At 43.1% G+C, this 13,075-nt stretch overlaps 1 protein-coding gene across 1 annotated transcript in view; it reads left to right on the top strand.

Annotated features, from left to right (window-relative positions):
- The window catches only part of LOC126533090 (uncharacterized), a 43,048-nt gene extending 34,845 nt beyond the window's left edge, over positions 1 to 8,203 (top strand). The window contains exons 8-9 of the mRNA XM_050180310.2: positions 6,071 to 6,124; positions 8,130 to 8,203. Of these exons, the coding sequence (XP_050036267.2) occupies positions 6,071 to 6,124; positions 8,130 to 8,161 (86 nt within the window). The 3' untranslated portion in view covers positions 8,162 to 8,203. The remainder of the gene's footprint in view (positions 1 to 6,070; positions 6,125 to 8,129) is intronic.
- The last annotated feature ends 4,872 nt before the right edge of the window (positions 8,204 to 13,075 follow it).

Below are 13,075 nucleotides of genomic sequence, written 5' to 3'. Positions count from 1 at the left end.
CCTTTCTTATAGGCACACGCAGTCATATCCATTGAACTCGAGGGCCATATTTTCATCCATACTGAGCATCATGTTTGCAGCTATGATCCTCAAATTATGGCTTCAGCAGTGGCACAACCAGAGATAGTGCGGGGAGCACACTGGGCACGTGCTTAGGATCTGTCACAAGTGGTGTTTTCGAAACGCCAGACTAATGACAGACTTATGACACCTGACAAGGGCCAATATTATATTTATTAGCAGGAGTATTTTAACGTTGGTGCTGAACGAGGATGAACTGTCGGTTATTTCTTTTTTGTGTAAATCTAAAAATTGAACTTAGTTTAGCACTTGACTGTTGCAGTAATCTAGATGCTTCGCATGCATTTCAGTAGGAAGACAAAGAGTTCAGACTTTCTTTTAGTGGCATTACCTTGACTGATTTGGTGTTGTTTTACACCATGTCCTCGTGTTGACTATTGCACACGGTATTTTCAGGCACCCGCTTTATATAACGCAAGAAGGCGGCTGCAAGGACACAAGGATGTCAAAGAGCCAGCCCAGCGCGACTCCATGTAGTGCAGAGGAGCGCACGCCAAAGAATGAAATTACATTGCCATGCAATTTAGACGAGAAAACTGGAATGTCGATATATTGGGTGTACCATTTGACTAAATGTCAACAAAATCAAAATACAGTATATCGCACCAAGATGAAAATTCTCACATGCTCTACCCAGTCATCTTAACATGGCATATTTATGTAATGTCTCTAATGGGAAACTCAAAATCAGGTATGCTCTCTGGAGACACATAGGAACAAGTGTCATTGAAAAGCTAGAAGTGTGTTTAAAAAAGCTGATTAGTTTTATGAGAAGTGACTGCTTTTTGTCTTGCCTCTCAACATATATATCGATGTGATAAAAAACAGTGGTACAATGAAATTGCATATTTGCTTAGTGACATGATACATACTTGCAATGAGCACGGTGCCTGTGTTCACTATAAAAAGCAACAGCTCATGCTTGGTTAGATGCTTGAATACATTTAACAGCTTTAATAGCTTACATTTAACAGCACGTAAATGCAAGGGTGCAAATACAAACCACTTTGATTCTGTATTTTAAATGCTGACATGAACCAGACATATTTTCATGTCTTCCCTTTTATATGTTTTTTACATCTAACTTTAGAAGTATGGCTTCCTTTTAGGTTCCAGAAAGGGGAAGCATTGGGGAAAGAGAATCCCATGTTTAAGAAGTCATTATCGTTTACGTGCATGCTCACGAAACCAGTTCATTAGAACCGCTCGTGCCTCCCGAAGCGAAATCAAGGAGCAATCAGTGCCTTTAACTGCGTACACCGTGGTGCAAACCTTACGTCGTAGCAGCCGGAGAGTCACTTTGTATAGAAAATTATTTTTAAAATGTATAATTGTGGTTTCTCATTCCGTGATATAGTGATGTGGTAGCTTCTGGCAGGTATTTGATATTTTGATTAGGGTGACTCAATCTACTTGCCAACCAAGTACGCTAGTGGAGGTGCAGATGCGCTCAATGCACAGAACTGAGAGCATATGAGTAGAACACTTGTTCATCAATTGGTGGATGTGAACATATAGTGTTATGCAAAAGCCCTTTAGTTTCATGGCTTCTGTACACATAGTTTTTATAAGGCAAAATAAAATTAAAGCATTTTTGCACATGGTAAATTTCTGGGCTTAGGATAGAGTGCACAGTGAGGCGATGTATTAATCTTCCCAGACAAATATGTACCTGTTTTGAGACGAAGATTTTGTGAAGTGAGTGAGTGAGTGAGTGAGTGAGTGAGTGAAGAAACTTTGTTATGAATGCCTGCAGAACGGTTAGCCGTCCCCTGTTAGGGAGGCGTCACCGTGACGCGGCCATAACGTCTTCGTGGCGTGTGGCGCCTCTACTTCGGCCGCGGCCGCACTACTCCCTTTGGTCGACCGCGCCTGCCCCTCTTTTGGGGTGGCAGCCTCCCTCCGGTTTCGCTCGGTCGTTGCCTTTCGAGGGCCGCCGAGATCTGCTGGACGGCCTGGGCTTGGACATCTTGATCACAGCACCTCGTTGCGGCCTCGAGCCGCGGCGGGATCGTTGTTATCGTTGCAGCTTCGTGCGGATTCTTAACACAGTCCCTAAGGATGTGAGCTGCAGTGGCTCTTTCCTTTTGGCACACACAACAAAGGTCACTTACATAAACACTTGGACACACGGGCCTCATCAGAACTGGGGTGAATAACGACCCCGTTTGAAGTTGTCGATATAGAACCCCTTCCTTACTGGTCAAGCCCGGAAGAGGTGGCGGCATAGTCCTTCGCTCTAGTCTGTACCACTTCACAGTTTCGTTGTAGGAAGTCATTTTGTCCTTGGTTTCCCACCACCACGACGGGTCGACCGCAGTAGCAGCGGCACGGTTGGTTAGTCCTCGCGCCGCCGCGTTCGCCGTCTCGTTGTGGTTTGCGTTACCGCGATCCGACACATCACTGCCCATGTGCGCCGGAAACCACTTTATCACGACACACCGATTTTCACTCGCGAGATCGACAGCACGCAACGCACGCGTGGCTTCACCACACACCCTTGCTCTGGCGTAATTTCTCACTGCCGTCCTAGAATCACAGAGCACAGTCGTGCACTCGGCGTCGGCGATGGCCAGGGCAATGGCCACCTCCTCGGCTGGATGCGCCCCTCGAGTCCGCACACTCGCCGCTGTTCTCGTTGCACCGGTCGATGCCCCGATGACTGCAGCGGCGAATGCCTTTCTGTCATGTGGATACTCTGCCGCGTCCACAAACACGGCACCCCTGTCTTTGGCATGGAGATCGATGAGCGCCTTGGCCCTCGCCGCCCGCCGCTCTTAGTGGAACTCAGGGTTCATGTTTCTTGGCACCGGACATGCCCGTAGCCGTATGCTAATTGCGTCCCGTACGGGCACTTCTGTATTTTCTGGTCCCCTTTCCTTTGGCCCCAGGCCTAGGTCACGCAGAACTATAATTTTTCTTACTTTAGCGCATCTTAACCACTTCAGTAGGAAAAGTGCTTTGGTCTCAGGTAGCTGGTTCATTGTGCAAGTATATGCATAGTCGCATGCAAAATCCACGTGCATGGAAGGGATATGTGAAACAGGATGGTACCATTCTCAATTTATGTTTTGCTTCTTTGTTTGTCTTTTTCGTGCACTTCTCTGCCTGTACTTATGCTCATGTCGCCTTTCATGCATCATACTCTTCATATCAGAAGCCACGCTATACTTTAGTTAGATTGCATATTCAATGAGTCACAATAATTGATCATGTATTTATATGCAAGCTGCTCCTGAGAAGTATAGCATTCTTACCACAATGGGAATGAAAAGCTACCATATATGACAAGAAATTTGATGCGCAAGATTTTAATGCCAATGCTCCTTGCAGTTATACTTATTTGCTACACACTAGATAATATTATAATTTTAATTTTATTTATTTGTGAGAAAGTAACGGATCAATCCCAACAGCACCAGGAAACTACTTTCGTGAGGAGGCCAATCGAATAGGAAATATGATACGCCTCTGTGCCGCTTTGATACCGGGCAGGATATTTCTGCAGAACCACAAGCCAGACTTAGAAATAATGGGGTGCAGTCCGTACATGAATAGCTACGTGAAATATAAGCAAAGCTAGCTAGACCTGCGGCCTAACATGAGAATATACAACACATTTCTAAATGCTCTCAGTCAGGAACATCCATATGCTGTATAGGACGTTATCATATGAGCTGCTGTCTTAGAATATGGCACATAAAAACAGTTTCTTGCACAATTTATCTACATTACCAATCCCATGCTTAGAAGTTCATCTGGTAACCTCTGCCATATAAGTGCACGTGTTTTGTGCCAGAAATGCATTTTCTGGCCAGTAATGCGGCACGTATTTCTCTTGAATCATAGTGTCAATATTTTGTGAGTTTGCACACGTTTGTTCTATGTTTAACTTTCCATTGTATACTTTATTTTTGAAAAGAAGGAGCCAATGGACTTTAAAGGATATTCCTACCCTGTAATACTGATGAAACTTTAGAGAATGTACTTATGTTTTATTACAAGATCTGTTCTAAAGTTCATAGGCATCATTGTAATCTGATTTTATGCGTTTATCAGTACGTTTCTCAAATTATTATTCAGTTTGTCTTGTGACTGATCAATAAAGATTTTGACCTTTCAAGAGATAAAATGTTTCATTTAAGTAACTCGGCGACTACAGATTACATCCCAGTCACCAAGCATAAGGGCAGGAGCTGCTTATGAAGGAATCAAATATTACCCACATGTAGCTATTATTGCGAATCTCTTCTAACGTGACCAGGGATCTACATCGTGCTTTCACACTATTGTGAAGAGTACTCGCGCTCTGTTCTGAAGGAGTACAAGCACTCTGTTTGGGGGAGTAGAAATACTCGGCTTGGAGGAGTTGAAGTACTCGGTTTGGAGTAGTAGAAGCACTCGGTCTGGGGGAGTACTATTACCCCGGTGGGGAGAGTATTCGCACTCTGCGGAAGGGTACTAGCACTACGTTGCGGTGGAGTAACAAAACCGTGTCAGGAGGAGTTTTCGGATACCCTCTCTCTCATAGAGGGTCGATCTACTATCGAAAAGAAAGTTACATATGGGACAAGCAGATACTCCCTCAAAGAGAGTGCCGGGAACTCTCTTTGTTTTTAGAGTGTAGTGGAATAGCGCATTCACGATGTTCTTAGATATATGTAGTTTACTGTGATTTAGCCAATCGGTATGTGTGACTCGTTGTGTGCCCATTCTTGGCCAATCCTCCAGAGCGGGGATCTATTAATGTGACACGAGAGATACGGATTCCGTCGTGATTAATAGACATATCTTCTACCTCTCTGTGCGCACTCCTGGAATATACAATTCTCTCTATTTGCAGGTGTCATACACTGCCGCAGCGGCATTCGTGGTATTATTGCATGAGGGAGGGGGCACAAAGCATCATAAAATTATTTCAGCAAACTTGCGGCCAGCCAAATATGCCCGTAACTTCTTCTACTCACTAATTGTTCTCGGGAAAAAATATTACTTAAAGAAATCTGAATTTTTAAAGAAATCTTACCTAATGTGACCTCATATAACCTAACCTAACTAAACCTTACTAACTCGCCCAAATGTATACCATGCTACTGTTTCTTACTGTGTTTGCATTAAATTACATATATAAGCTTTCCTGAGTATTATAAACGTGTTTACGAAGTGTGCAGACTTTAGCCCGCTATTCCGCAAGAACTATTACTGCCAGCGAGGTCAAATGTTTCGGCAATGGGCGAATTGTAGTGGCCCACGTGCCTACTCAATTAAATGTTTTTTGGTTAAATGTGTGTTTTGTAAAAAGTTCGTTAAACCCGAACTTGACGGTGACGCACGACCACTTTCTGCTATGTTTCTCTGTATACTACATGTGTAACTGAACATACTACCGAGTTCACACTAGGTGAAAATTAGATACGTGTTCTACCATGGTGTTCGGTGCAACTGGAGCATTTCTACCACAATTCGGAGTTTGAAAATAGTTGCGCAGTCCTAATTTTCTCCGTAAGTTTATACGTTTTACAAGTTCGTAAATGGCTTTCTCGATGTGCTCGGTGACTTGAGACTACGGTGCTTGAGAAGGGAAAGTAGGCGCTCGGTTTATATGTCGCGAAAAAAACAGAAAAGGAAATGGGCCATGTCATACACGACGCGCCGAAAAAGTTCAAGGTGTGGGTCTAGTGTATTGTCTAGTCCAGAACTCCGGAGTGCTGCAAGTCTGTTTTACAAACGGCGCAGAACTTATCGCACTGTAGTGAGATAACTATAAGTGCCCCGACATTAGATCGAATCAATACTACTTTAAAATTGAGGCAGCCATAACTTGCTCATAATTGCCCGTACTAGCATTAACTACACCCGCCAGTGTCGCATACTTTTACCAGTTATCTGATTAATTTTTTGTTATGTGCAGAGTACAAGATGCACTTAAGCTTATATGTTATGCAAACAAAGTGTATTCACCTTAAGCAATTTACATGCTCTTATATAGTGGGTGGCTCGATAGTCAACATAACGAAGGTGGCTACCGGACTGGACGACGGGGGTGAGTACGCCGGCGGCTATGTCTTTACGAAGAAGTATAATCCTGCAGTATTTGATGGCGAAGTTACAAGTTTTGCAGCTGGGATAAGTTTGGACGAACATGCCGAACATCACGCTCACACACGCAAACAGGCGATCGGGGAGCGCGACATAAATTCACCGAGTTCATGCTTAGATTGTTTTTTTTTTAGAGGCGTAGTGTGTTTTGTTTCCGTATTTTCCATTGGTCACATTTGTCTCATTTTACCGCGAATGCGCGACAACAGAAAGACGAAATTCCACCGTTACACAATGAGGCACAACAGGCTCGGAGGTAAACAACGGTAAAAATCCTTGTCTGTGACCTCTACACACTTTTGTTTTCTCAAGGCAGAAGAAAATGACAAGAGCTGTAATGCTGTCACGTGAGGGAACTGCTGTGCTTCGGAGAACTGAAATATACTTTTAAATATCCCCGCTTTGGAAATACGAAACGCTCTAGGCTTTCGAACACGAATCACCGGCGTCGTTCATGACACGCAGATTTTGTCGCTTCCGCTTATCAAAGCACTGCATGCACAATTGCAGACTTTCCTTAACAGCTTCCAATGTTTTCTGGCATTAAACGGCGAAGTGCAACAGGACGTTTATTATATGTACGATAGCCGCTCATCAAGCGAAGCAGTGCGTGCTCGTAATGGCACAACTTCGAAATATATATAATAAAAAAAAAACATAGCTTCTACTGTTAGCCAGAAGCTTCCGCATGCATTTCGACCTTTCTAACGCCCAGCTCCTAGGCATTTGAGAAGGCTCTCCAGCTATCTTTTCGGGCCTTGTTGCGCAGCCTTACTACTTTCGTGTAACCACTGAACACACTCACCATTGTGTTTTTATGGAGGTTAACGGCAGAGCAGGCATGACGGTGGGGATGTGATAATGTAATACACCGACCTACTCCTTATGCAGGAGTGTTGACTTGTTGGCGTCGCGCATGCTCCGTGGCTTCTAGACTTTCGATATGCGTTCATATGTGTGGCGGCCTATGTAACGTTTAGCCAGGTGTGTGTATTTGTGGTTGCATCTGAATACTAGAAGAATCCCGGCGCTACAAGGTTTGTTTAGATTGTGCTAGCTTATATTAATATTCAAACACGTAATAATTCTTACCGCTTATCAAGCCAATGTGATTTGATGCTGTTTCTTTTTATAACACTGCCTGAACTCTTTTTTTTTATAATGCGGAAGGTATATCAAAACGCATTTACTGAACGTTTATGAAGGTTGACAAATGATTATCGTGAACTTTTTCTACAGTGGCTTATGCATGCCGGTTTGGTCTTGTTATTGACAAATTGTTCATGAATTTTTTTTCCCACCACGCTGTAGTTGAAGAATAGCACCGGGTTTCAAGAGGCGGCTGCATATGCCTAGATACCTTTAATAATATCACAAAAAATATTACATTCAAAATTGAAGCGTTGCTATGTTGCTAGGCGTAAGAATGTGGCTAAATTTTGTACGTGCGGCCTGGCTACGCTTGTGTGAATCTTAGAGTTGCGCGAGAATGTTTGAGAGATGCAGACAAATGAAGGACCACTCTTCAAAGGGCTGCAGGGTGATTCGCGAAAGGCACCATAGCGCAACGAAAGTGGCCCTCGGCAACGTTGTTTTGGGAACAGTCTTCCAGACTAGACAGAAAGAGTGAGCTGCAATTGATGGCTTTTTTGTATGCAGCATAAATCAAAATGCGCCTAATGAGCGTACAGAGAAAACAAAATGCTTACTTCGGCGAGCTTATGCTGCTATGTTCGAAGCCGTCATGCTGAGCTCGTGGTAGGAAATTTTTGTTGGTGGACCATTGCCTCTAACCTAGCCACATGATTTCTGGTGTGTCCGAGACAGGCGCAGAAGGCCAGCTTTAAATCCAGCTACGTTTAGCAGCCTCGCTAAGCGCAATTCGCGATGTCTGCCTACACATATGCACTTGTAACGCTTGAAGTTTTGTAACCACAGCCCTTCTTTAGGTGCTCGTGCTGATGGGGCGGGTGGAGGCTGAGGAGGAGCTGAAGGTGGCGCTGCCCAGGGCCGTGAGTATTGGTGCGCCGTTCTCTCAATCACGAATATTATTGCAAAACGGAAAAGCTGCGCGCGCACGGCAGTTGGTACACAATTTCGGGAGAGGTGATGGGAAAGGCGTCGTCACCATTCAATGAGGGTCATTTTCAAGGCTTTAGTGATGGGACACGAATCGGGTGAGAACTGCATACCAAATCATACAGATAAAAAACATGCTTATCTGCCCCTGCGCGAACAGCGTACACTATTTGGTGCACTTGTCGTACTGATTTTTTAAAATCTATTAGCGCGTTGATAGAATCAATATGACAAGCGAGTCAAAGCGAGAAAAGCGAGAGAGGTAGGTCATACTTGTTGCTTTGGTACAGTGCTTGGTAAGAACTTCGGAGTGGATAGCGGCGTGCTTTATAGGGAAGGACAAATCTATACAAAATCCTCTCTTAATATTCTAAGAACGTATTTCTTGCAATTGAAATGTCTTATTGACATTTTTGTTTTATTTTATGATGCCTGCGAACCTTCCCGCAGTTTCTTAAATATTACCTTGCCTGATTTGGTGCCATTGTGGGGGAATTTCTTTGCTGGCATGCATTCTCCTCCTACGGGCCATATGTATGTATATGTACAGTCAACAGCAAAAGTTTACGGGATGCGGTTTCCCCTTCAAATGTAAATTCCTACACTGTTAAGGCATGGCACTTCGTAGTTAATGAATCACTGTGTAGGTTGCGAAGGCTACTACATGCTGGAACATTTAATTCGAGGCTGTGTGAACACGCTTCGCGAGAATTCAGCTTCTTGGCAGATCCTGCGTCCCATAAACTTTTGCGGTTAACTGTCCGTACGGAATTACGACCCAGCATTACGTTCGCCACTCGTTCGCTTTTCGGCCCATATCGTTCCATAAAACTCAATGCTTGTAATAAATTGGGGATATATCCCAAAATTTTGTTATTTGATTAGTGCAAGCTTTGTTGTAAACAATATTGTTCAGTTATTTTTGTCTACTCGTGGACCACGAGAAATGGCGCAACCTTTTGTGTCCATGCAGGCTTGTAAACTGTTCGTTCGACCGGACCGAACAAACCACACTGCGATAGTTGTAGTGCTTAGAGGAATTTCCACCACGGAAAAGACGAAATTTGAGAAGTGCGAGATGACGCACATTGACAAGTTAAAGAAGCCTCAAATTTTTTACGTGACTCCCCAGAAAATACTTCGTGCTTTTCAAATGACCTTTTTTATTTTTTATTGAATCACAGAGAGTCGACTAAAATTTCCCAAAAACACGTACACACTGGAGCTAGTGATACAATTTTTGTCACACTAAGATTTTATTTCACTAACAAGCGCACAAGTCAAAGATTCCAAGACTTCGCACCATTCTTATTGAACGCGGATCAGATATAATAAAAGCCGCGGTATTTGAAGCAGTCATACGTGAGCACAGGACTGCAAAAAAAAAAAAAAGAAAAACAGGAAAAGAAGGCGAACTCGGCAGCATGTTAAAAAATGTTATTAAATTATGGGGTTTTACGCGTCAAAATTATTTTCTGATTATGAGGCACGCCGTAGTGAAGGACTCCAGAAATTTCGACCACCTTCTTTAACGTGCACCTAAATCTAAGTACACGGGTGTTTTCGCATTTCGCCCCCATCGAAATGCGGCCGCCGTGGCCGGGATTCGATCCCGCGACCTTGTGCTCAGTAGCCTAACACCCCAGCCACTGAGCAACCACGGCGGGTCAACGGCAGTATGCAGAGAAAGTTGGGGAAGGTAGGAGGAGGAGTTTGGGAGGCGCCTTTAGTCCAGGGCTCCTGCGGCTCTTGCTGTCTCCCGGGCCTGCCGCACCAGTTGCTGCTGGTTACGAGGGTTGGAACTAGTCAGCACGGCCTCCCACTGCTCGGGTGTGGGGTTGGGTATTTGCGGGGCTGCCTTCGCGTTGGGACACGCCCATGTGAAGGTAGGCTGAAGAAAGTGTGTTCTCAGTAAGAGAGCTGGGAAACAGCATTTAGAGATAACATTTGGAGGCTAGTGACTACATTTCTTGTACAATATGTTCAGAGCGAACCAAACGACCACACATACAGAGCAGTACGGGACGAGCACTGTTCTTGTTTAATAACTGTGACAATATTGGGACTATTGAAAATGCTGAGCTGGCTATTTCACAATTATAGCCAAAAAAAGGACACTATTGCTATAAATGATTGTAGTTGTGAAAAATGTTCGTTACTTTAATTTTTTTTCTGTCTATATTGTTCTCATGAGCGCTGCACCTTATCTGTAAGGACAAGTGTTCAATTACACTTTCGGGGGTTAGTTTAGCTTAGTTTTTGGAAAAGTTAGGTTACGTTACTTTAAGTTGAATAGATGCGCGTGATTGCGGTGCCTCTTAAGATAGCGTGCGATCTGTGTTTCTTTGTGTGGTTGTTTCCTTCGCGCTAAGCTTAGTGCAAAGAGTGCTTTGCGAGGCATTCGAGCGTTACTAGTGGGTTCCGAATGTGAAGGGGCGCGAACGGCTGCCGTAAACATCGACTCAGCGTGCGCTCACAGGTCACCGGATTCTATAAATGCTGGTCTACTACTATAATAGACTCAATGATTGTACTTGGCGTATTCACTGTAGTCTGCTTGGCGTAGAACGCTGTAGTTTATTCAGTGCATTTTACAAAGCTGTCGCTATAGCTAGAGAGAACAAGAGAAAAGAGACCGTGGAGAGGGAAAGGCGCCATTTTCTGCATCCCTTTAGGGGTACAGCACTGCACTTTAGGGAAGGAGAAGGCGAGAAAGAAAGAGAAACCATGCGGATGCCGTGAACGGTAGGTATCGATGTCAACGAAGCTTCATTTGCTCTTTGCGCTGATCGACGATCATTGAAAGTGATGTTGACGGCAAACGTGTAAGTTCTTCAACGTTTACGAGAGTAGTGGGTTGATGGCGAACGTCACTCGCGTGCACCACGCGAGGTGACGCTAATCCTCGCTAATCCGGAGATCTCGCGATCTCCGGATTAGCGAGGCAGTCACGTCGTACATCACTCCGTTCGCAACGTGCCGCACGAGACAGATTGTCTGCGCCAGCCAATATACCGCGAAATTAAAACAGCTATAGAGCTGCTCTCAAATTTCGTATTAGCGAGTATCGTAATCTTCGGTGAATTTTTTCGAAGGTATATTACTTTGCTTTATGAGCCATGCAGTTTGATACACATGCTGTTGACACTAGGAAGAAGCATAACCTCGATCAAGGTGTTCCAGCTATTTGGCGTGCCTCCTATTTGCAAACTAAAAGAAGTCATTGATTTATTGATGAATGCAATGCTTAGGCAGGAGTATGTTTGCTTTTTCAAGATAGCAACATATCTTCTTTTACACTTGAGAAACCATACCTTGCTAGAATAAACTCTGCAGACAGTATATACAAAAAAATTGAAGCATTTCCGACAAACGTTTGGACATCAACGTTCAAACAGGCCAGTATAGTATAACACTCACATATGCGAATTATTTAAAAAAATTCGCCAAGCATTTCTCCACATGATACAAGTCCAAGTGCCAAAACCAGGCTCTATAGCACAGTATATATATATATATATATATAGTTAATTTCAATTCAGAAACGCGCTATACGTGCCATTGAAGGGTTTCATGGCAGACCTTCAGATTTACCTACGTTACCGCTATTTCAGAAATATGGCATCCTTAAAGTAAAAGAAGTATATAACTTCTGTCTACTTAAGTACATCCATCATCATAGATTATTCTTTTCATGCCCAGATAATTCCAACAGCCGTTATGCATTTCGTACGAAACGTAAGCTTGTTCCTATCACACGCACCAATTATGGCAAGCAAACACTATGCTACCAGATTCCCACAGTAATAAATAACTTTCCCTTTGAAACTGAGTATTACCTTCCACAAAAACGCTTTAAATCTACAATTAAAACATACCTATTGGAACAAACGGAATGATACATTTATTTAGTCTGCATACTTTGTATTTATTTGTATTCAATTTACTACCTTTCAAAATGTTTTTTTTTTTTCTATAACGCACATGTTGTAAGCTGTGATATTGTTTCTTTGTTTTAGGACTGATATTCTTATGTTTGTATCAAAAAGATATTGTCTTTACACCACTAATACGATAAGTTGTGTATTCAATTTATTCTTTTCCTGTACAAACTTTGCATGTTAACTTACTGCTTCATGCTTTTACAATGCTTGAGAAATTCGTTGTGTATTTGTTGTGAAGTGCTTATGCACAATGCCAGCTGTTTTACGGGTGACCGGGACCTTGTCAGGCTCTTGCCTTTTGTCTTGGCGCCCTCTTTTCGTTGAAAAGAAAATAAACTTTCACTTTCATATATATATATATATATATATATATATATATATAGAGAGAGAGAGGTGAGTTAAGCAACACTAAATCCGCTCACTCAATACGCGGACAGGGCCACCGCGCACGCGACACCACCCCGTTAGTTTCTGAGTGGCACAGCATATAAACACAAGGGGATTCGCAACCTGGGCGTCAGATACAATGAGTGGTTAGGTGTAAAACGCAATAGTGCAACTCACAGATTATTAATAAATAAACACAGCAACCATACAAGGTTAATGTTTATGTAATAAATCATGAATTTAGCGTCATTCTTATTCTTCATACTAGAAGATGGATGTAGGACCTCCTATTAAGTTTGTATCTAAGCAATAGTCTCACATCAGATTTAGCATTAGTTTATTGCTTTGGTTGCTATCTAACTTTCTGACATTTTGTTTAAAGCAACTGGTAAAGCGGAAAAAGCTGGTACAATAAAAGATGAACTTCGCGTTAAGAATCGTTTCTATACCGGGTTATGGATGTTGAATGTCGTATTAAACCTGTA

This window comes from Dermacentor andersoni, chromosome 7 (genome assembly GCF_023375885.2).
Source record: "Dermacentor andersoni chromosome 7, qqDerAnde1_hic_scaffold, whole genome shotgun sequence".
In the NCBI taxonomy this organism is placed as follows: domain Eukaryota; kingdom Metazoa; phylum Arthropoda; class Arachnida; order Ixodida; family Ixodidae; genus Dermacentor; species Dermacentor andersoni.
This window is presented reverse-complemented; position numbering and strand designations above follow the sequence as displayed.